At 43.4% G+C, this 25,357-nt stretch overlaps 1 protein-coding gene across 3 annotated transcripts in view; it reads left to right on the top strand.

Moving 5' to 3' along the window:
- The window catches only part of GRK3 (G protein-coupled receptor kinase 3), a 551,671-nt gene that overhangs the window by 923 nt on the left and 525,391 nt on the right, over window positions 1-25,357 (top strand). The window contains exon 1 of one of the 3 annotated variants that reach the window (XM_029620116.1): window positions 24,027-24,762. The exons of the other annotated variants lie outside the window; for them this stretch is intronic. Coding sequence (XP_029475976.1) covers window positions 24,650-24,762 — 113 coding nt within the window. The 5' untranslated portion in view covers window positions 24,027-24,649. Of the gene's footprint in view, window positions 1-24,026; window positions 24,763-25,357 lie in introns of those variants that run through there. 3 annotated transcript variants of the gene reach the window in all.

The following is a 25,357-nucleotide window of genomic DNA, read 5'->3' as shown; positions in this document are numbered from 1 at the left end:
GCCCTTTCATTAAAGTCCTGTGTGACTTTGACTCTTCCTCAGTAGGTTTCACAGCCTCGCTTTTCTACCACTGTTAAGGATTTCGGGGTTCGTCACTGCCTTTTCCAAACTCTTGTGCTCCAAGGCCACTTGCAACTCGGGTGCAGTAGGAAGATCCCTGCCCCTGAGGGCTTACAATCTAAGCTGATGGAGGGTGAAGGGGCTTGCCCAAGGTCACACTTATTTTTCTGTGGCAGATTGCTGGCCTTAGTTGTTAAAAAATGAAATGAAGGAAAACACACATCAGTGGGCGGTGGGATTTAAATCCTGGCTTCTCTGGTTCTCAGCCCTGGTTCTATTCCCTAGGCCACTGTTTACTATTTTTTTTAAATATTAGTGGATGTTGACTGATATAATTTTTTAAACCATTTTTTATTATTGATTATTGTGTATGTCATTGGCATAAGTATATTGGAAAAATCCCATTGGTATCACAAGTGCTTTTTGGCCTGTTGGAAATAAAATGCATCATCTCAGGGTTGTTAAAAAAAAAAATAACTTTTTGTTAAGGATGTGTTGCAGAATATTTATTACTGTAGAAAGGTATGGAAAGCAATATTCAGTAGTTATATCATTTAAATTGGTTATCAGAGGGAGGAGCAGGGTGGAACCATCTAGTAGCCTGTTTTAGCATCTGATATGTACATTGAAACTTCTTTACAATTGTTGTAAAACAGCAATATCATTTTTTTATCTATAACTGACATATGAAAGTGTTATGATACTCAAGGTTTTGCTATATTAAAAATCATTTATCAAATGACAAAAAATAAAGTTCATAACTAAGTTTCTGATTTAGGGTAAGGAAAGGTTTGAGGGTTTTTTTGGCATCTTTATTCTGTGCTCTGCATAAAACAGGCATTTTCCAGTGTGTGTGTGTTCACAACTCATGCTGTTTCCATGCCACTGGCTGTTAGCTTTGAACTGTTTGGTGTGATATTGACAAACAATGTGGTTGCCACTTGCCCTGGTTGACAGGAATAATCCTCCGTCTCCTAGCACTCTGGCATGCTCAATGTTTTCATATTCCAGTTTGTGTGTTTGCTTCATTTGTGTTGCCACTGATAAAGTCCTTCTTTAGCCAAGCTATCAGAAAGCTTGTGATTCTGTGTTCTTTCTCCAGTTATGCTCTTGTGCAATTAGGCCATAAAAATTTGCAGGCTCTTTGGCACCTAATTTACACCCATTTTCAAAGCAACATACGCACCTAGGCTCGCTTTGAAAATTATCCTGGCAAAACTATGTGTACAGGATTACACCTGCTATTTTGTGCACATACTGTAGTTTTGCTAATAAAATCTACACACCTACAACTTAAAATAAAAAATATGCAAATCCCAACCCCACCCAGACGCCATCCTCTAGAACGCTTCTTCTCTATGTGTAAAAGTACATGCATACATAATGTATGCACATAATTTTACATGTGTATTGGTCACGCAATTTTCTAAAGGGTCATTTCAAAGGGACTTTACCTGCAGGAGTCCCTTTGAAAATTATCCTCCAAATGGAAAATCTATGCAGTCCATGGCAACCTATGGGGTTTAGAACTTGAGGAGAAATTTGTGTTTAAATAGTAGTGTGATAAGCAAATAAGCGTAAAGTGCTAAGCTACAGTGTAAGGTGAATGTCATAATAATAGTACAAGAGGAATCCTTTGTTAACATTCATGTTTTTTTGTGTTTGATCTATACAAAATTGGCAATCCTTCTATGAACAGCCAGGCAAGATAGTTTGGCTAGAGCAGAAGATGCCGCAGAGGCACAGGGCCAGGGGAGTCATAGCCATCGTGCAATGGCAACCCCTGGGGCCGGATGGAGGACCTGTTATTGCATAATTCCGGTAGGAGCCCTGGGGCATGGCCCTTGGCTGGAGACTGACACTGCAATGACTGGACTAAAGTAAACCGGGAGGGGATATTCAATAGAGGTAAAATTCCTAGGCAGTTGTGAATGAAGGCTCATGGCAGCAGAATCCAGCCCTTGTTGATTGTATACTATTACATTTTCATTTGTTAGGAAAGACATTTAATGTACATAAGTAGTTGCACAAAAGCAGGGACCTCCAGGCTAGACAGTTAGGGTAAAATAAACTTTGACAACGGACAGTTTCCTGTTTGCTTCAGACTTCCTAATAGTTATATGCATAAATTACTTTTAAAGTGTGGATTTTTTTTTGTCCCAGCAGTTTTGTCTTACTGATTTGGTCTTCCATTTCAGTTGGAACTGGCTTTTGATCGGCTGAGGCATTTGTAAGCCTTCATATTCACAACAACCTGGAGGTTTCCCCCCCCCCTTATTTTTTTGTCTTCTCCCAGATTAACCCCACCATTGCAGTGACCATCCTCAGCCAGACTTCTGCTCCCTCTGGAACCTGATAAGCGTGAACCCCGAATCTGGCCACTAGGTGTCACCGTTATGTGATGGCCGAGACACCTATTTGCCACATTCCCAGCCCTGACTGCTCCATGGAGCAGAAGCCCGAGCCAGGAATCCAACCCAAGTCTTCTGCATGCCACTGCGCCAGTCCATTTTCAACTTTTTAAATTAGTCCGTCATATATTTGAGTATTTATCTTGTTCATACATGTTTATGCATCTTTACAACACCCCTTAAAATATTTTGTAGTATTCTTTCCTTCCATGTTTTGGAAACAAGATACACTGACTGTAATAAAGGGAAATAAGATTTAATTTGGTATGTGAAACAGAGCAAATGGTCTTTGTGAGCAGTATTATATGGCTCTGCTTGTTGTGTAGGTAGGAATTAATTTAGAACGAAAACATTTATTCTTAGTAATAGAGTGTTTTGGTTATTTTGAGAAAATTGATTAGTACAGCAGTACCTTATGTTTTATTAATAATTGTACCCGACTGCTATACTGCAGTCTTTTGGTAAGCCAGGGAGTTAGCAACTACAGATACCTTCAGACTGCAACCAGAGAATTGCCAGGAGCAGAGTAATTAGCACTAAGATTACAGATTTGTACTTAGGTTTCAGACAATCTCTTTACCACTTACTGGGCTATAGTGTTATTTAGGGAAGGATTATGCATACAGTACATTTTATAACCAAGAGGTAAATGTCCTTGAGTCAATAATCAGCATTAGCAAGGTACATATTAAGGGGAGAAATATCTGATAATTATGATTTCAGTATTTTTCTATAGCAGAGTCAATGTACACAGCACACTGTAAATAGTTACTGTTTCAAGGGATGCTTTGAACAAGAGAAGCACTCAGTCTGTACCACTGGATTCATATATCATTTTGCAGTGTGGGTCATATGTCAGGGAACTGTATCACTTGTATGAGTGCTTTGGCACGCTGTGCTTCCATCGTTTTCATTTTCGTTTACGTTGGAACTCATTTATATTGGAGGGGTGTGCATAGACGGGGCTTTTTTTGCGGGGTTATGTTTGTTTCTTTTCATTTATTTGCCACGAAAAAGATTGTAACAAGTGAAATGCTGTCACCAAATGTCACCAGAAGCCATCCTCAGTTGCTACTGCTCTGTCTGTGTCACGGTTAGAAATGATCCCGGCAGTCTGAGGTGGGCACGATTGTTAATTTCTCCTGTACAAAATGGCACCAGCCTAGGTCTGGCCCAGCTGGCATAATTTTATAGGGAATCAATACTAGTAATTGCCATTTGTACAGCGCCACTAGTATCTTCACCCCAGCAGCACAGGGGCAGCTGGGTTCGGTCCTGACTCCTGCCCTGTGAAGATTCCTCCCTCAGGAGGGTAAGAGGAGCCGGGCCGGATGAAAGGAGGACCCATGTATTTGTTTTTTTGTGGCAGATTGGTGGCCCTAGCTATTAAAAAAAAAAAAAAATGAATTTTCCTTTTGTTTCATTTTAAAAATGAATTGAAACAAAATTTTCATTAAGATTTCCCATTTAATTTCCCATTAATACACATCCTTATTAGATATATTGGAGCGTTACTGTAATTAAACAGGCCATAAGCACAATGCACAGTATGTCCACAGCGAGCAATGACCAGCAAATTACAAATCATATAAAAATATATGCAATCATGAAACTGTTATTTTTCAGCAACCAGCAGTGTATATGTTGATAAATGCAGATGTAGTTTGGTTGCAGTGTGATAAAATGTAATGAAGACCTAAATTGCATACACCAGGAAGTAAGTGCCATCAGGCTGAAAGGAGGTTGGGGTAAGACGGTTTGGTGAAAGCATCCCATGAACCCTAGTGAGTGTTACCTTGCTGTGTATCATACCTCTTGACTCTTAAATATGGGATCACAAAACCAATATATTTTCCATGAAAACATTTTTTTTTTGCTTTTCTTTCTCTGATCTGCTGTAATATCTTCATAAATCCTACATTGCTAGCTTACGTGATAGTTGATGCTGATTGGGTAATATATTGTAACCGGTTGTGATGCACTATGGGCCGAATTTTAATAGCTATGCATGGGTGTAGATTTGTGCAGGCAACCCGGCGTGCACAAATCTACGTCCGATTTTATAACATGCGCCCGCATGTTATAAAATCCGGGTTCGGCACGCACAAGGGGGTGCATGCCGAGCCCTAGGGGAGCCCCGATGGCTTTACCCGTTCCCTCCGCTCCCCCCACCTTCCCCTCCCTTCCCCTATCTAACCCGCCCCCCAGTCCTACCTAAATCCCCCCTACCTTTATTTTGCTATTTATGCCTGCCTGTGGCAGGCGTAACTTGTGCGCGCCAGCCAGCTGCCAGCGTGCGATCCAGTGGCGTAGCCATGGGTGGGCCTGGGTGGGCAGGTGCCCACCCAACTTAGACCCAGGCCCACCCAACTGGCACCGGAACTGCAAGGCTGTCGCGGGATCCCATCCCCGCGACAGCGAACAAGAGAACCCACGCCTTGCGCGCCATCACGGCACACATGGGGAAGCGCTGCTGCAGCCATATGGCCAACTGGTCTTCCTGTTCGGGGGGGGGGAGCGGAAGCGCCGCGCGCAGCTTCCGCTTCCTCCCCCCAATGCAGGAAGATCAGCTGCCTCTCCTGCTGCCACCCGTTCTCCTGCTATCTTCGGGCCAAACGGTCCGCCGAACTTCCAGTTTGGGGGTGGGGGAGCGGAAGCGCCGCGCACAGCTTCCGCTTTCTCCCCCAAAACAGGAAGATCAGCTGCCTCTCCTGCTGCCACCGGCCTCCTGCTATCGTCGGGCGTCGGGCCCGCTGATCTTCCTGCTTGGGGGGGGGGGAGGGAGGAAGCGGACGTTGTGCGCTGCGCTTCCACTCCCCCCCCCCCCCGACAGGAAGTTCGGCGGGCCCGACGCCCAAAGATAGCAGGAGGCCGGTGGCAGCAGGAGAGGCAGCTGATCTTCCTGCTTTGGGGGGAGGAAGCGGAAGCTGTGCAGGTGCTTGAATGTGTATGTGTGGGTGAAAACTGGAGCCTGGGTGTGTATGTGGGTGAGAATGGAAGCTTGAATATGTGGGTGAATGGGAGCTCGAATGTGTGTATGTGTGGGTGAGAATGGGAGTCTGGGTTTGTGGGTGGGTGAGAATGGGAGCTTGAATGTGTGTATATATGGGTGAGAATGAGAGCCTGGGTTTGTGTGGGTGGGTGAGAATGGAAGCTTGAATATGTGGATAAGAATGGGTGCTTGAATGTGTGTATGTGTGGGTGAGAATAGGACCTTAAATGTGTATATGTATGGATGAGAATGGGAGCTTGAATATGTGTGGGTGAGACTGGGAGCATGGGTTTGTGGGTGAGAATGGGAGTCTGGGTTTATGTGTGTGGGTGAGAATGGGTGCCTGGATGTGTGATTATGTGTGCATAAGAATATAAGCCTGGGGAGGGTTGAGAAAGTGAGAACTTGTATGTGTGTCTGCAGAGAATGTGAGCTTTGGGGGGGGGGGAGAGCATATGAGAGTGAGAGCTTGAGTGTGTGAGAGGGAGTCTGTGAGAGAAAGTGTGTGTGTGTGTGTGTGTGTGTGTGTGTGTGGAAGGGAAGAAGACAGTAATAGAAGAAAGACACTGAAAAGGAATTAGGAAATGAGCTATAAGGGAAAAAATGGGAAAAAGAGACCAGGACCAACTGATTAGAAAAATACAAAGATCAGACAACAAAGGTAAAAATATATATCTATATTTTGAGATGTTAGCAATTTAAATATAAGCAACACAACCGCTCTCTCAAAATTTATGGACAGGTAGGAGCCGTGTATAAAATCGTAATAATAAGAAGGCTAAAGTACTACAAATCACCGTGAATTATGTTTGTATCATTAAGTAAACCTCATACTTAGGCGTAGATGTGAATGCTATGCTGCATAATTTGGCATTATTTATCAGTAAAAAAACAACTAGTAGACCTGCATGCCTACAGCCCACCCATGCTAACCTTGTGCCCACCCAAAAAATCAATTCTGGCTACGCCACTGGTGCGATCTCTCGGTATGGCTGCTGTTGCTGGAGGCCTCGGTCCTGCCCCCTTCCCGCCCCTTTTTCAAAGCCCCGGGACATGCGCGCGTCTCTGGGGCCTATGCAAAATAGGCTCGGCGCGTGTAACCCCCCCTGTGCGCATAAATCCAGCCGAATTTATGCGCGCAGGGCTTTTAAAATCTGCCCCATGTGTAAAATCTATCATATTATAACTTGGTGCATGTAGCCACTCTTTAAAAAGTTACTAAATGTACAGCAATGCTATGAAGGCATTATCTTATTGTAAGGTGTTATGTTTAAGACTCTCTCTCTCTCTCTCTCTCTCTCTCTATATATATATATATCAATTGTCCCCACTGCTCTATAACATACATTTATCTTACTAGAAAACAAAATGGAACAGAAATTTTCCAACTCCTAGGGTCTAATGTATTAAAGTAGAGGTGGCCAACTCCAGTCCTCAAGAGCCACAAACAGGCCTGGTTTTCAGGATGTCCACAATGAATATACAAGAGATAGATTTGAATGCACTGCCTCCATTGTATGCAAATATATGTCATGCATATGTATTGTGAATATCCTGAAAATCTGTGGCTCTTGAGGACTGGAGTCGGCCACCCCTAAAGGGTTTTTCCTATTTTGTACATATGGGAAAAAATGCTTAGTACATATGATATCCCTTAGGTTAGTTTCATTTAATACTTTGTCTTAGTGTGTTGATATGAGCCAAGAGTTTAGATCATTATCATCAGATTAGTTTAACAAATGGCCTCTGCTATGTAATTGCTACACAAATTTATCAGGAATCAGAGAGTGTTTAGTTCATCTTTTTTGGCTCCTGGAGAGTGACCTAAGGAGGGAAAAAAGTCCTGAATAGCAACAATCATAAAATCAGATACCGGGTAATATTTGGGGAATAAAAGAACATTTGGCATGCTTAGTGGAGAAGGAGGCACACAGACATTTTACTAACTCCCTCCAATCCATCCACATAAATGCCTAAAAATACCTGGTCATCCTGATACATTCACCCTGCTTTTTATTTGCCTTCAGCAGTCCTCAGAGCTGAATATGTTTTATTCCTTTTCAAAGCTGGCTTAAGTCCAGATAGAAGGCTGCAATAGCTGCAGTATTCCTGTTATTTACTACACTGTGCTTGGGAAAAATAGGAAACCATTTGCTTTTATTTATTTATTTCTATTTATTTATTTATTTATGAATGAACTTTTATTTACCTACATTCATAGAACTCATCACGCCGCTTTACAATGAACTGAAGAAAGGAAAATTACAATGAACGGGGGGGGGGGAGAGGGGCAGGCAAGAAAGGAAATAGGGGGAAGGGAGAAAGAACTAAAAGATGGAAAATAAAGGACAGGCGGAAGGAGATTATTAGATTACACCATTTTTGCAAGCTCACTTTTTTTTAAACAGTAACAGAAATTTTCCATGCAAATGCCACTTCTGAAAGCCAGTGCCACTTTTCCTGTCAGGGATTGTGAGGTTCACTTTAAAGAAAAACCCTTTGGCTTGCTATGTGTGAGTTTAAATATTTGTGCATTGTTGCATGATAGAGATATGATTATATGTAGTAATGCTATTTATCAGTAGTCCATGTGATTGAATTCTACTTGCTAATGTATCTGAGCAGTGTCTTTAAGGTATCTGTACAGCCCTGGGTATCCACAATTACATGGATGCATGCTGTATGCTAGAGACCATGAGAGGTGTATATGTGCAAAAAGGTTTGTATACTTGTAAAAAGCATGTGGGATGCTAGTGTGAGGTTTGACTAAATGAGTGTGAAAACGAGGGAGGAAAAATGTGAATACAATAAAATATAGGGTGAGGTCATGACAAAAGAAATGTTCAGGTTAGTATCTATGATATATCCTTCGCAGCACACACACGATTGTTTACGTGACATTGTGCATATCAGTTCTGGCAGCACCATTCTACCTGGCACTGGTCATGCAAAAATTGACAGTGCCTATTTGATATATAAACATTTATTTACAGAACAGAAAACAAAAGCAAATTAAATTAAACGTCTTCTTTCTTGCCTCTTCCCCCAAGTCCCTTCATATAGTGTGCTTTATATTATGTAGTTTAGAGAGATCCTTTTCTAGCAGGGGTGGAGTGGACAATGAGGCCTTGAGTTTTGAAAGGAAGAAATATGATGATTGTGAAATGAATCTTCTTCCTTGATGTTAAGTGCTTGCCATAAGGGAATAAAGGTGATGTAAAATGTACACACTGTGGATAACAGCCTTCCCAGATTTCTGTAGAGCAGATTTTCTATCAGCAGTACAACCTTAATCAAATCTCATAATGTACATGTTGCCTTTAATTATTTATTTTACCCATTGATTCCTGTGTTGTAAGGGGCAACATTGACTAAGCATTTTCCGTAGATCCAAAATGGGGAAAAACCCTCTTACTCTAATTCTCTCCCCAGTTATATGACCCTTGTTGTAATGTAACTTTTGATCTCTTCGCACTTGTTTGTTCCATTTTTTGTTCCCACCCCCTTGTTATATGTAAACCGGCATGATGTGGTTTCTAATCACGAATGCCGGTATAGAAAAACTCTAAATAAATAAATAAGTACTTTGGGATATGAATGCGTGTTAAGTGTTCTTGTAGCCATTCAAATGGGTAGCATGGTGCCTGATGACTGGGCTAGTGTTTTTCACTTTTTGCTTTTACTTTAAGCTGAGATTACAGTTGGAGCATGCTCACTGTAGTTGTATATGCTGCTGACATTATGAGAATGATTCTGCATATTGGAAAAAGGGTAATTAGGATTATGTATATTGTAGTAAAGCGGGCACAGACAAAAATTCCAGGTAAAGGAGGTTTATTAGTTTTTCCCAAGATATGTATGGCCTCTGAGCTACATTTTTTTTTTTTAAGGATAGGCAGCAATTACTCTTATTCATGACATTGACAAATTACTTTGTGCATTAATTTTTTCAAAGTTCCAAATTTGACTGAAAGTGACCCATAGTTACAGTTGTCATTCTGTAAATTAAGAAGGGTATAGACTTAGTTGAACTCATCAACAGTGGTGACCGATGAAGGATGATTCCAGGAAATACCTACATCTGTTCCGTTTGCTAAAGAAGAACCGAGAAATTGTATTTGATCATTTGGCTTACAATTGATTTGGATACATTGTCTTATGTCTGGTATAGAATTTGTTACTGTCGGAAAGTTCTGAAGATATCCCACTGGGCTTATTATACAGTAGCTGTGTTATTGCATATTGAGCTGAGCTTAGAAGAAAAGTTAAACAATGGGCACTTTATAATTTAATAGAGGTGGGAGACATATTTCACGTGGGTTTTTGATGTAATTTTGATTTTTATAAGTCTGGTATAAGTGGTATTTCTAGTTTGAAAAATGATTTTAGAACTGGCAAATGAATGGAATTGTAGGAGTCCATTGCTGATACCGCTTGTGGCCCATTGCAAGGCGAGAGGCGGTGGATGTATAACAGGTTACACCAGTTATCTCTGATGCAGAGTTCTTTTTAGTGTTTGATAAGTGGTTTTTGAAGATATGTGATTTTTTGGTTGTACCCCTTTTTTTTCTTTGCTTTCAGATATTATTGAAGGGTTGTCTGCTTGGTGTTGTAGTTTTATTTTTGTTTACTTTTTACATGATGTGTATTTAGAAACTGCAATAAATATGAAATAAATTAATACAGATTAATAAGGTGTTTTTAATGCTAGTAAGTGCTTGAAAAAGAATTAACATATTTAAAAGTATCACTCTTGATAAAACTACATAGAAATCCATTGTCAGGTGCACTGTAAGAATTATTTATTGATAAGAGTACAATTAGAAAGAAAGAGTTTCAAGAATGAACTGAAAACATAGCTCTTTAGAAATGCTTACGATGTAACGTAAAATACCAATATGTTGATCACTGCTACATCAGTACCAGTGATAATGTCAGTGGAACAAGCAATAAGGAATGAATGATGTGAAGTGTATTGTTAGTAGAATTGGAACTTGTATTTAATATTAGGTTGTATGAATATGAACTAGATTATATAGTAGATAGTGTGATATCCTAGAATATTTATGATTATGAACTAGAATATGTACACGCTGTGGTGTTGAACTAGAAGGTGAATGTTGACATACAGTATGTGATCATTGACCATGAATGTGAAAAGCAAGTTTGCTTACCATAAACGGTGTTTCCATAGATAGCAGGATGAATTAGCTATGCTGTCATGGGAACTGTCATTCAGGGCCCGGGAGGCAGAGGATAGAGTTTTTGGTCTCTGCGGCTGTGCGTATGTTCCCGCGCAGAAAAGTAACAGATTCTCCTCAGTCTGTAATTAAGCTTTAATAGAGCAGAGCAGAGCTTTCCAAACTTTTCATGTTGGTGACACACTTTTTAGACAAACATAATTTCGGGACACAGTAATTCAGTCTACTAGCAAACCAGAGGTTAAAGGTTAAACGAACAAAATGTATTTCGACAATTTATGTATGTTTCCTTAAATATATACATAATAAAATGTTTCACGACACAACCTATCTTGTGAAAATCTTTCATTTATATTAAAAATATATAATATTCCAAGATTAATGTTATTGTTATAATTTATGAGTAACAATAATAAAACAAAGTTATTGTGTTATTCAATTTACCTCTTTAATGAGATATATGAGCTTGATGGGATGAACACATTTGAATATTTGGTGTTAATAAGAAAGTCCAAAGGGTCTTCTGCGTAATTTTAAAAAGCTGGCCAGTTTCACACTATAAAATTATTTGATAGCCTCATTCAACTAATTCTATATGGCTATGAGAGTGAAGACTGGAATTTATAGGAAGGTACAGAATGTCAATATAAATCCTGCACCTCCAGTTCTGTAACTCTGTGCATCCACTGAAATTCCCCCAAACAATGAGCTTGAATGTTTCCCTTACAGCTCATCATACTAAAAGATGTTTTCAAATTCTGGTGTCACCTCACAGTAACAGCAGCACAAACACCTTCCACTGCCAGGCACATTGTGAACGAAAATAAAACCTCGCCAAAAAAAAAGACACTCAAAATCTATACTGCAATCCCATCATAACATAACAGTAATAACACCAAGGACTCTAACAACAATAACCCTACCTGTGAAAAAGCAAGGGTAAATATTATACTGGGTCCTAGAATACCAATACACCACCTACTGAGGAAACAATTGCTATAGATCCCTATGCTAGCGAATTTCTCATCATGGTCACACACACAGAGCAGAGACAGACCCTCACCAAATACAGAATACAAAATAAAGGAGCACAAATTAGACAAAAACTGAAATGGAAACCCCAAGAAGCCAGACTCTGTGTATTAATAATGGAAAAACAGAACCATCATTCCTCATAAAACAAATAAAATCAAGAAACATAAAGCATCAGTTATAATAGTAAAACCATACTAATAAAATAATATTTTAAAACTACTGATAAATAGAATTTCTATTCATTAAAATCATATACATTTTTTACAATTTCCTAAACACCAATAAAATATTTCAAAACAGCACATATATCAAATAACACCCAATAATTAAAACTAATAAGGATTTTAAAAAGCCCCTGCTGTCCATACATGGGAGCTCTTGATTTCCAGTCACCCTGATATTGTCAAGGATTAGGAGGTTATCCTCTCTCTCTCACACATACTCACATTTCCATTCTCTCTCACACATATACTGTCACATACATACACATTCATGCTCTTATACCCACCATAACCTCTCGCTCTCGCTCTCACAGACACTGACACACTCTCAAGCTCTAAGACACTCTCTCTCCCTCCACACACACACCCCCACACAAACTCTTACTTCCCTGGATTTTCTCATACATACTCTGTCTGGCTCCCTCATATACACACAAACACACACACTCAGGCAAGCTCCCAGTCATTCTCACACACTGAAACTGACCCCCAGGCAGGCTTCCATTCAATTTCACACCACTCCCTCAGGCATGCACACATTCATTCTCACACACACAGACCCCCAGGCAGGCACCAATTCATTCTCACACACACATACACCACACACAGGCCGGCACCTATTCTCACACATACAAACCCCAGGAAGACACCCATACATTCTCATACACAGACAAACCCTCAGGCAGGCACACACTAAAGGCAAACCCCCTCTCTTTCTTTTGCCAGCAACCTCGGAGCCTCTCTCATTCCTCTGCTGCCACTGTCACTGCTGCCGCATGGCTATTGGGGAGCCGCTGATTGCTGCTATTGGCACTGAAGCCCATTCTGCTGCCTCCTCTGTGCAGGACCCGTGGGTTTCCACTTCCTCCATGTTGATCTCGTACATTGTGAAATCAGCATAGAGAAAGTGCTACTCTTGCACATTACCAAAGATTACATGTGCCAATCAGTAAAAAGTAATTTATTTCTTTTTTTTTACCTTTGCTGTCTGATCTTAGTTTTCTAATCGGTTGGTCACAGGCTTTTTTGTTCCACCTCCCCTTGCTTATTTTTTTGCCAATTCCTTTCATATAGTCTTTTTTTCTATTTCTTTTCTCTCCATCTATCTTCTTCCCTCAAACATTCAGTCAGGTTCTCATTCTCACATACTTTCTCTCTCTCACACACTCACAGGCTCTCTCTCATACAATCATTCATACAGTCTCTCTCTTGCACATGCTGACTCTCACACACCCAGGCTCTCTCTCACACCCACATGTTGTCTTGCTCAAGCACAGGCTCTCACTGTCACATGCTCTCTCTCATACAATCATTCATACACACAGGCTCTCACTGTCACATGCTGTCTCTCTCACACACACACACACACACAGACAGGCTCTCTCACATGCTGTCTCTGCAAACATTCAGGTCCTCACTCCCACACACAATCTCTCAACTCACCTCATACACACACACAATCTCTCAACTCAGCTCACAGACGCACACAATCGCTCAACTCAGCGCACAGACGCACACAATCGCTCAACTCACCTCATTCATGCACACAATCTCTCAACTCAGCTCACAGACGCACACAATCGCTCAACTCAGCTCACAGACGCACACAATCGCTCAACTCACCTCATTCACGCACACAATCTCTCAACTCAGCTCACAGATGCACACAATCGATCAACTCAGCTCACAGACGCACACAATCGCTCAACTCACCTCATTCACGCACACAATCGCTCAACTCAGCTCACAGACGCACACAATCGCTCAACTCACCTCACACACGCACTCTACGGGCCCTCAGCCTCTCTCTCTTACCTCTGGGCCTCCTCTTCACGGGTCGCTGCAGGATGGGCTCTGCAGCGGCCCTGATCTTCTCGGGCCGATCGCGGCGGCGACCCTGCTACCGGGCCTCCTCCTCTTCTCTCCCCGCTGCTGCTCCTCTTCTGGACGCGGCTGACGCTCCTCCCCCTTTCTGCCCGTGCAGCTCCGGCAACATTTTTCTTCCGGGGCCGCATGGGCAGGAAGGAGGAGGAGCACCTGCACGTCTCGACGTGACTTTTTTCTTCTTCGGGCCGTGGTGAGGTGAGCTCCACCACGGCCATGCCGATCTTCCTGCTGTGTGCCTGTGTCTGCGGCACACAGCACAACGATATTTTACTGCTCAGCCGCCAGTGGGATGAGCTCCACTGGCGGCTGCATTGGCTCCCACTTGCCGGTGTGTCACGTGCACCGGGCTTGCGCGACACACCGGCACACCTCAGGCGACACACCAAAGTGTCGCGACACACACTTTGGAAAGCTCTGGAGTAGAGGGTCGACTGCCAGGGAGGAGGGAGGGTCAGCACGGCTAATTCATCCTGCTGTCTACAGAAACACTGTTTACAGTAAGCAAACTTGCTTTTTCCTGTTGATAGCAGGGCTAAGAGAAACAGATAAGTATGAGAGAAAAAAGTATGTGAAGCTTGCTGGGCAGACTGGATGGGCCGTTTGGTCTTCTTCTGCCGTCATTTCTATGTTTCTATGTTTCTATGAATTAGCCATGCTGTCATGGGAGTCCCAAGCTCCCGATCACGCTATTTGTGATGGCTATATGTTTGCGTGATCTATGTAACGTGGCAGTCACCGTGGACAGGAGGATAGAGACTGCAGGATTGCTTGCCCTATCTTTGCATCAGTGACTGCTTGTTGATCAAAGTAGTAGTGAGACACGAAGGTATGAAGCAATGACCATGTAGTTGCCTTACAAATGTCCATAGGTTGCACATTCTTAAGATGCGCTAATGACGCAGCCCCTGCCCTGACTTGGTGAGCCTTTGGAACAGAATGTAGATGTAGCTTCTATTTCTCGTAACAGAATTTGATGCATTGTGCTATCCAACTTGAGATGGTGCATTTAACCACTGGTAGGCCAGGTGCTTTCGGGTCGAAAGAGACAAATAATTGAGAAACATGGGAGTCAGAGTGTGTTCTTTCTTTGTAGTATGCTAACACTCTTTTGCAGTCCAATGTATGCAGTAATCTTTCTCTATAATTAGCATGAGGTTTAGAGAAAAAGATTGGTAGTTCTATGGCTTGATTCAGATGGAATTGAGAAACCACCTTTGGGAGGAAGGATGGGCGAGTCCTGAGAACTACCTTGTGGTGATAAAACTGTAAATACGGAGCATAATGAACTAAGGCTTGTAATTCAATGACTCGGCATGCGGACGTCACTGCTACAAGGAATACTACTTTCCATGTAAGGTATTTCATGTGTGCCGAGTCCATAGGTTCAAATGGGGAAAGCATGAGCTTCTCTAAAACTATGCTGAGGTTCCATGGAACTGAAGGTTTAGATATCAGAGGACAAAGGTGAGTTAGTCCTTTAACGAAACGAGAAAGCAAGGGATGATTGGAGATAGGGAGATTGTTAACTGGTCTATGATATGCCCCTATGGCATCAAGATGAACCTTTATAGATGATGTTGCTAGGCCAGACGTGTATAGGGTATGGAGGTAATCCATGAGCAGCTCTAATGAGCAGTCCAATGGTACAATGCCACTGGAAATGCACCAGGTAGAGTAGCGTTTCCATTTATAGCTATAATTTCTTCTAGTTGAGTGTTTTTTGGACTCCAACAAGATGACCTGGGTTGAAGTGGAAACTCCTTGCTTCGTTAGGAGGAGCCACTCAATCTCCATGCGGTCAAATGGAGAGACGAGTGTAGCGGATGCAGGAGCATCCCTTGTTCTTGGAACAGCAGATCTGGCTGATTTGGTAGCCGAATTGGGTCCTTGATCGAAAGACGTAGAAGGTAGCTGTACCATGGCTGCCTGGGCCAGGCTGAGGCTATGAGGATCAGTTGAGCCCCGTCTGTTATGCATTTCTGAATTGTCCTGGTAATGAGTGGTATGGGAGGAAAGGCATTGTTATGTCCGTCTCTACTCCGCCCACCTTACCTCGTTGGCGACTCCCTTCGGGGTTGATGGAAGGCTAGCTGCTGCGGCGTCTCCAGGCCATCCACCTCCGGCGTTCCCGGACCGGCTCGACGCTGCAAGCCGTCATGTTGACCAGATGTCTAAGGGCGCGTGTGCGCGGCCCGACTGATATACCAGCGTTGGCTCGAACCTCAGGGGCGTCCCCCTGAGATGACGTCACCAGCTCCAGATATTTAAGGTCTCAGTTTTCGCTAACAAGATGAGTTAGCAAGGGATTGGTTTACCTAGCTTCCTTCTGGTCGCTGCGGATGGGATTCGCTCTCCACAACCCTAGCTACTCTGCCTCCTCGGACTTCACTAGAGGTACCCGCTCCTCGGGGGCCTCGCTCTCTCTTTTTCTTTGCCGGGCGCAGTCCAGAACCGGTACTCGCTCCTCGAGGGCTCACGTCCTGGACTTGCTCCTGAATACCACTTCTGCTAAGAAGTCATCGCTGCTTACAACATTGTGAGTTTCCATCTATCTCTCAGAGCTTTCCCTGGGTCCAGGTACTCGCTCCTCGAGGGGGTATTTCATACCATCTCCTGGGCTGCCTTAAGAGACTATTGTGTGAGTGTTACCATCAAGGACTTGTTCCAGAACTCAGCATATACTGCCTACTCACTTTCTTAGTTTCTCTACAGCTCAGCCACCCTGGGATCGCCCTTCAAGTACCTGAGGGACTACAGCCCAGCCGGGCGCTTCCAGCTCACTACTGCCACCTCTGGTGGTTTACCATATTGTCTAATAAAAGAACTAGTGTGTGTCTGTCTCCTACACTAAGCCTGACCAGTGGTCCCTCTCGGGATTTCCCCTGAGGGCGTGGTCACCTGCCACTGGTCCAAGGATCCACCCACAACTATTCTAAATAACAACAGATTGCTAAATACCAGCTTTAACAACAGAGCTTTCTGACAGATTGCTAACTCCTCATTGAGAATACATCAGGCATACAGTAGGCCCTTTGTCCACGTAATGAGGAAAGCATCCTGAGCGATTCTAAGCTGACTGGGTCGTACTGAGCAAAGTGATCTTCGATGGTATCCCCCATTGCATGAATATCCCTTGAGCTACTTGCGGGTTGAGGGACCATTTGTATGGATGAAATATGCGACTTAGTTTGTCTGCTCTTGCATTGGCTACTCCCGGTAGGTAAGTTGCTTGTAAATGTATGGAATTTCGATGAGCGTGCTCAAAGATTAGTAGGGCTTCTTTGCACAGGGACCATGAACCGGACCCTCCTTGCTTGTTTATATAAAACATTGCCACCTGATTGTCCGTGTAGATCATGACTCTGCGACCACGCAGGTGGTTTGAAACACTTGGAGTGCATTTCGAATCCCTCTGAGCTCCAATAAATTTATCTGCAAGGCCTGTTCTGATATTGTCCATAGACCCTGTGTTTCGAAAATTTCGAGATGCGCTCCCCAGCCCTTGCGGGACGCATCGGTGGTCAATACTGCATTGTGAGGAGGGGGGTTGAACAATGCTCCCTTGGATAGGGTGGAGTCGAGGAGCCACCAAGTTATGTCCCTCCTCATCTCGGACGTTAACAATAGGCGTTTTGTCAATGGTTGTGAGTGTTGTTTCCATTGACGTTTTAAACCCCACTGCAGGTGTCTCATATGTAGCCTGGTGTTGGGAACCATGAAAATAGCTGCTGCCATATGGCCTAATACAACTAAGATTTGTTTTGCCAAAGGTTTGTATGTTGAGTTCAGAGAATGTAGGAGTTGACACATCTGCTGCTTCCTGTCTTCCGGCAGGTATGCTCTGTTTCGTCTGGTGTCCAGATGAGCTCTGATGAATTGAAGAGTTTGAGTTGGCTGCAGATGTGATTTCTGAAAATTGATTACCAGTCCCAACTCCTGTTAGCAGTTTATCACCTGTCGGAGGTGGTCGATCAAGATGTCCAGAGTCGAGGCTATTATCAACAAATCGTCCAGATATGGAAAGATTGTCATACCTTGTTGTCGGAGGTGAGCCACCACCACCACCATGCATTTGGTGAATACTCTGGGTGCAGCTAATAGGCCAAAAGGGAGAACTTTGTATTGGTAGTGTTGATGCTTGTATCGAAAGCATAGGTATTGCCAAGAGGATGATGGATGGATCAGAATGTGTGTGTAGGCATCCTTCAGATCTATTGAGCACATCCAGTCGTTGGGTTGAATTAGGGGTAGAATGGATTTCAATGATACCATCTTGAATTTTTCTTTGATCATAAATTTGTTCAACTCCCGAAGATCCAGTATTGGGCGAAGGCCTCCAGATTTCTTGGGAATGAGGAAATATGGGGAATAAAAGCCTGAGTTTCGGGCTGTCTGGGAAATTAGTCGTATTGCTTGTTGTTTGTGAAGTAAGGTGATCTCCTCTCCGAGTTGGGAATGAAATCTCTGTGGTATTCGAATTGCGAGATGGGGCAGTGCAGGTTTTGTTGTAAATTGGAGTTGGTAGCCATGTTTTACAATCTTGACAACCCATTGATCTGTTATTATATTTTTCCAAGCTGATAGGTGAGAGTGGATTCTGCTGGGGGGTGCTTGGTGCTGTGGTGGCAGCTGTGATCTTAAAAAGATTGTGTTGACTTTACAGGGGCTGCAGGTTGTTGGGCTGGCTGCCTCTGGTTTCTTGGTTTGCCCCTTCGCTGATTTTGTTGCTGCGGCTGCGGACACTGATATGTTTGATAAGAAGGCGGCCTGAATTGCTGGTAAGATCTATACGGTCTGCAGGAGAATTGCTGTCGAAGAGCAGTGCCAAAATAACGGTGAGAAGAAGAAAATTGAGATGGAGCCATCAAGGATTGAACCGCTATAGCTTCGTCCTTAAGTTTGCTAACTGTGTCCTGGAAACGTTCTCTAAACAAATTGTCTCCTGTACATGGGAGGTTGGCGAGCTTTTCATGAAGATCTTTTCTAATGGCACTTGCCCGAAGCCATGCCATTCTGCGGGCTGCAATGGCTGCAGCAGACACCCTGGAAGATGTTTCAAACTCTTCGTACACTGCTCGTAAAAGGTGTCTAGAACACTCCTCCATATGATGGAGAGGAGGTGGAATTGGTTCTCCTGTAGATGTAAGCTTACCTTTGGTCGCTTGGATGCACTCATACATATAGAAGTAGATTTTAAAAACATACGCGCGCGTACTTTTGTTCGCGCACCAGGCGTGAACAAAAGTACGCTGGATTTTATAACATACGCACGTAGCCGCGCGTATCTTATAAAATCCGGGGTCGGCGCGCGCAAGGGGGTGCACATTTGTGCAATTTGCGTGCGCCGAGCCCGGCGCGCGCTGCCCATTCCCTCCGAGGCCGTTCCGAAATCGGAGCGGCCGCGGAGGGAACTTTCTTTCTACCCCCCCCCCGCACCTTCCCTTCCCCTACCTAACCCACCCCCCCGGCCCTATCTAGACCCCCTCTACCTTTATTGGAGAAGTTACTACTGCCTCCGGGCAGTAGTAACTTACATGCGCCGGCACGGCAGGCCCCGACACAGACCGCTGTGTCAGGGCACTTGACCACGCCCCCAGACCGCCCACACACCCCCTGGACACGCCCTGATCCCTAACTGCGCCCCCTGGCCACGCCCCCAACCGCCCCTTTTTGCAAGCCCCGGGACTTGCGCGTGTCCCGGGGCTTGCTCGCACCGCTGAGCCTATACAAAATAGGCTCGGCGCGCAGGGGGGGTTGGGGTAGGTTCTACCCCATATTGTACCATATAAAACTGGTGGTGTTGTATGCGAGCATTCAACATTGCCTTCTGGTAAATACATCTCGCGAACTCATCTAGACACCGGTTATCCCGTCCTGGTGGGTAGGAGATGTGAGTTTTCGATTTCTTAGACCTTTGCATAGCAGATTCGACCACTATTGATGCATGTGGCAATTGGGGCACTGTTTAGTGAGAAGTTTTCCGCATGCGGAACTTTAGATTGGTTTTCCTTGATACAGCCGAGAGTGAAAACAGCATTTCCTAAGATTTCTGTAGAACGCTGTGTAAGACTTCCTGTGGTGAAAGAGATGTTTCTCCTGAAGCATCAAAGATCTTTAGAAGACCTATAGTTTCTGCCCTGGGATCAGGAAGTTTTTGGACCTCCAAGTGCAATATTGCACCCAACTTCTTCAGAAATTTTGGGTAAGTTAGGTCTTCAGGTGGGGAATATGGTTCCTGTGGTTGATCTGGTGGGTCGGATGGGTATCCAGTAGAAGAAGTTGGTGAAGTTTGTGGGGAAATGGAGTCCACTGGCGTTGCTGGGGTTTGAACTGGTGAAGCAGGCAGAAGTACGGTTGGGGACAATGGGGGTTCTACTGATGATTCCCTAGAGGTTTGTACTGTTTCTGGAGAATCTACGGAAGGTTCTGGAGGCATTTTGAAGGATGATTGCAGGACTTCAAAAAATCCTGACAATGACTGGGATAGATTGAAAAATGCTTCCTTTGTCTGAGGTGGCATTTGTTGAAGAACCGGTTGTGCCGGTGATGGTAACATATCCCGTGTGTCAGGGTCTGATGGAATAGGCTTTGGTGCTTTGTGTTGAACATGTCCCTCCTGTTTTCTCTTTTTAGGGAACGGTTGTGACATATCATCCCTCTGTCGTGAACCAGAGGGAGTTAAGTGTCCTGATAGACTACGAGAAGAAGACGAGGCATTGGAGGAAGGAATGCATACTATTTCATCTTCCGATGCGTACGACGGTCTTGAAGCTCGTGTATGTGATGAACTGGATGCCGAGGGGCTTAGATCCCATCGGAGAGCTGTCTTGTCCGCCTGCTTATGTCTTCGTTCGTAGCAATAGGAATGTTTATGATGATGACCAGTAGAGGTTGTCCCATGTCTTTCCCGATGGGGGGGGGGGGGGGGGGGTTTCCTGGTCGGTGAAAGTCGTTGATGTTTGATGTGTCGTTCCGTAGCTCCTGATGTTAGGGACAGTGAGCTATGGGAATGGTTCGGTGTCGATTCAATGGAGGAATGAGAGTCACTTTGAGATGCATGTCTCCATTTTAATGCTGATTGAATCGTCGGAGACAGATGCGGCACTTGATGGGATGGCTTTGGCGCCGTGTGAGTCTGTTTAGGCGCCGTGTGCGTCGTCTTGGACTTTGGACGCGCCGTCTTCGACGCCGGTGGTGCCTCCCTTGGTGCTGCATGCACCGTATTCGGTGCCGGGTGCACCTTTTTTGGCACCGGATGCACTTTCTTCGGTGCTCTTATGTCCTGCACCGGTTTCTTGTGTTCCGGCCTTGACGCATGGTGTGGTGTCTACTTCGGGAATGACGCAGTAAGCTTGGGCCTCGACGCTATTATTATTGTCTAGGTTGAATCCTGGATTGGCCACTGTTGGAAACAGGATGCTGGGCTTGATGGACCCTTGGTCTGACCCAGTATGGCATTTTCTTATGTTCTTATATTCTTATGTTCTTAGGCTTTTGTGGATCAGATCCCTGATCTTTATCAAGCCGAGGACATCGCGATTCTTCCCTACCTCCAGGCGTGGAGGATTTGGGGTCCCATGATGCGGCCCTCTTCTTCACTGGAGCTTGAATTTTTGATGGCCCTGGTAAAGAGTGCGTCTCTGAAGGAGTTTGAAGTTCTTTAATTTTGTAGGCCCATTTTTTTTGGGCCCTCTGTGACAACTGAGCGCAAAATTCACAGTCTCTTTGGCTGTGATCTGGCCCGAGGCATCAATAGCATTGGTCATGTCCGTCCGTGACGGTCATGACCTTTCCACATCTACAGGGTTTAAATCCCAACTGTTTTTTGGACATTTTAAACCTAACTCAAAAACTACAGTGAGGAGAAAAAAGCTCCGCATGCGATCCTGTGCGCGGAAAAAAACAGACTGGGGAGAATCTGTTACTTTCCTGCGCGGGAACACACGTGCAGCTGCAGAGACCAAAAACTCTATCCTCTGTTTGGTAAAGCTCCGCCTCCCGGGCCCTGAATGACAGTTCCCATGACAGCATGGCTAATTCTGCCCTACTATCAACGGGAAATATTGTGATCTTCTTTTGGAACGATGGTATACAAAACGCCTAAATAAATAAACTAGTAAGGCCTAGACCTGTATGTCAGCTGCCCAACCATGTTAACCTTGGGTTCCCCAAAAAATTCATTTCTGGCTACGCTACAGTATCGCACCCTGTCCAGTCCTGCCTGTTCCAGTATCCAGTCCAGCTCCCTGTCTGTTCCAGTATCCTGTCCACCCTCATGCCCAATTCTTGCCCAATACCCTGTCTTACTTGTATTGTTCCTTGGCTGTACGCACTACCTTGCCTTGTCTTTGTCCATTGCAGTCCCAGTCCTTGTTCTATGTCTAACTCCAGTACCAAGCCTTTCCTGTTCCAGTCACTACAAGCCTTGCCTACACTCTATGTCCAAACTTTGCCTGCACTTTGTATCCAAGCCTTGCTCCAGAGAATCCTGCCTTGTTCCTTTCTGACCAGCCTTGCTTCCGCCTGCATTGTCTTACTATGTACTGCTGCTGCAGAGATCGACTGGCCCCCAGAACTCAAGAGCTCAACCTGTGGGGGAGGGGGTTGGCTAGGTGGAAGACCAGTTTTAGTCCTGCTTAGGATCCAGCCTCGCAGAGCAGTACCGTTCCTTGAGTGATGTACCTCCAACAGAGAGATCCTGATGGACATGCTATGATTTCCCACTCTTACAACAGTAACAGTCAGAGTTGACCAAAGTTTTCTTAAGTGAGAAATAATGCTCTGTACGCTTCTTTCAGCCTCAATCTATTTTCTACGCTATCTTTTTATTTTGCTTTTATAGTTATATACTTGCATGAAATGAGTGACATGAGCTCAGCTTGTTTAGGTCTGCTCCAGTTGATGTCAAGTCCTAAATAGCTTCAACAGTGAAACTGCCTACTAAATCAAAATGTTTTATGTTATGTGCCCTCTTATTGGCTTGAGATCGTTTCACAGTTATTGGTAAAAGTTTTCTTTTTATGTTGAACGAGAAAATCCATGTAGAACTAAGGGTGCCTGCTTTCTAGGGTGCATGTCAGCAGGTATACAGGGAATCTACCCCCCCCCCCCCCAAATAGTCCTGTCAGGATCCTCTTGACCTCACTGACATATCCTGAATATCTGGTGTGGATAGGACACCAAACATAAGTTATTATGGGGGGTGGGGGGAGGAGAGGGTTGCTCAGTCTCACACACTCACTCACTCACACATGCACACAAAATCATGACGAACAATGCAGACTAAAAATATTATTTGTGATTTTATTTTAGATTTTTATATTCCACCTTTCAGCTTTTTTCTTCAGTGCTGACTCAGCCAATCAAAATTCCAATATCATTCAGATGGCACTAATCAGTTTTCAAAGGGTAACAAACTTTATAACTTTCTATTTAATTCTCACTTTTCTGCCCCTATTTTTATAAAATTATAGTTTCACAAAATAAAATAAAACTTAGCATCTAATAGCCTTGACCCTCAGCAGTCATAAAATGTCTAATTTGTATACCTTTCAATAACATTACTACCCACACATTTAAATAAGTCACAGAAACTGGTATGCAAATATTTTTCCATTGACTAATGGAAGAAATGAAAATCTACTGTAATCCAAATTCATAAAAGAGTGTCCAATATTCATTATAAACTCATTTTTATAACTTCAAAGTGAGCGGTCAACGAATTCTCTATTTCTCCATATTAAGGCTGAGAATATTATTTTTATTTACGTGCGAAAATCTTTAAACTTCTTTCTCCCTAGAAACTATTAAGCAGCTATACACATTATTTTAAAATAATCGCACCTGTTCGCATTTTGATGGATTATTCAGCCTTTTTAAACTTAAATACAGCCTGAGAAATGAAGCTTGAATACTTCCGAATAGGAACAAAAAAAATCTCATTTTTAACACGAGTCGGTAGATTACGAAGGTTCAAGCACAAACGCTATTCTCTGAAGTTTAGCATTCAGATAGTTACCTAGCAAACACTAAAGGAACATAAAAATACTTTCACATCGCCGGGGTTTAGTATTTAACATCCCTTGCTTGAGATTTTCGTCTCTTCACTTCCTCTTTAAGGGCTCGAGGAAAGCTTCCCCAAGCTCCATAGCAACCAGCGGGAGTGACGTCATCAGCAGTCAGCCAGGGTGCAAGCCTACAGGGGCAGCCTTTGATGATCTTCGAGCAGCTCGCGGGATGTACCATTCACAGTTTAAGTATCTGTATTTGTTTTTATTTGACCTTGCTAGGGCTGAGCATCCTGGCCGTCAGTGCCACTTTCTTTGCTGCCCCGGATCTATCGCACATCACGGCATCTTTTGCAGATTCTGTGATCCTTCTCAAACCACCCTCCAACCTCGTTTATCTTCTGTGTGGATAGTTTCTGTTTCGCTTCCACCCAACCCCAATTGTCAGAATGGGGATTCTGGCTGCAGCGTTTAGTCATTTCTCTATAGACAAACCTGCTTGATTTTTATGGAACAGAAGGAAAAGAGCAGCAGCTGCAAAAGTATCCTCTCTTTATTTTTCCCAAGGGCTTGCCATATTAAAGAGCCTGCACCCTACAAAAGTAAGAAACTAAGTTTTAACCCATTATTTACTACAATCCTAATATAATGATCAGTCTCTGGGAGGGCAAACCAGGCAACCTATAATCTGGATAAATGTCTCGCTGTTAACTGTCATTCATTGTCAATTTGTTTTCAGAGGAGAGGGGGAAAAGATATTGTTTTAAATAGGTATCTGAGTTTCCTTCCTGTCCTGTATGAGGGGGATATTTTTGCAGCTCCAAACTCTTTCACCATGACGGACCTGGAAATGTTGTTGGCCGATGTCAGCTATCTGATGGCAATGCAGAAAAGCAAATTAAAATTTAAAGTCGGGGCCAAGAAGAAAATCATCATACATGAGCCCAGGTAAAAAAAAAAATAAATATATATATATATATATATATATGTCCAATAGAAAAAGATTTAAGCTCAGAAACTTTCTGAATCCTTTCCTTTGAAAAGGCTATTCTGGTCAGTACAAGTGCAATAATGTTACAAGTCCTCTGGGCATTTTAGGGTCCTGTCTGATGAGCTATTTATTGACCCCATGTTAGGAGGTAAGTAGTAGGATTGCCAACTCTGGATGTGTCTTGAAAGTTTCAATGCATGATTTAATGACTGTAAGAATTTAGCTTATAGTAATTAGTTTATGACAGAGAGAGCAGCTTACTCTTGAGTTTGCGCCACTAGAAAATACACACCAGTGTGTGTGGCAGGTTTTTCATGCGCAGTCAAAAGTTCAAAGCATTATTTTAATATTAGTGCTGTAACTTTATTGTTCAAAGGTTAGGGGTTTACTATTTAATGCATGTTTAAATTGTGTGTTTGTGTGTTAATGCATGCAATTTAGTATCAATTCTATTCAGTTCCTTTAAAAAGAATCTAAAGAAAATAGTGTACATGCATCAACTATCCATAATTCATCCATTAGATTAAAAAGATGTGAGTAAATGTTATTGTG

Source organism: Rhinatrema bivittatum, chromosome 11, assembly GCF_901001135.1.
Source record: "Rhinatrema bivittatum chromosome 11, aRhiBiv1.1, whole genome shotgun sequence".
Classification (NCBI taxonomy): domain Eukaryota; kingdom Metazoa; phylum Chordata; class Amphibia; order Gymnophiona; family Rhinatrematidae; genus Rhinatrema; species Rhinatrema bivittatum.
The sequence above is the reverse complement of the archived record's forward strand: the minus strand, read 5'-3'. Positions and strand labels throughout refer to the sequence as shown.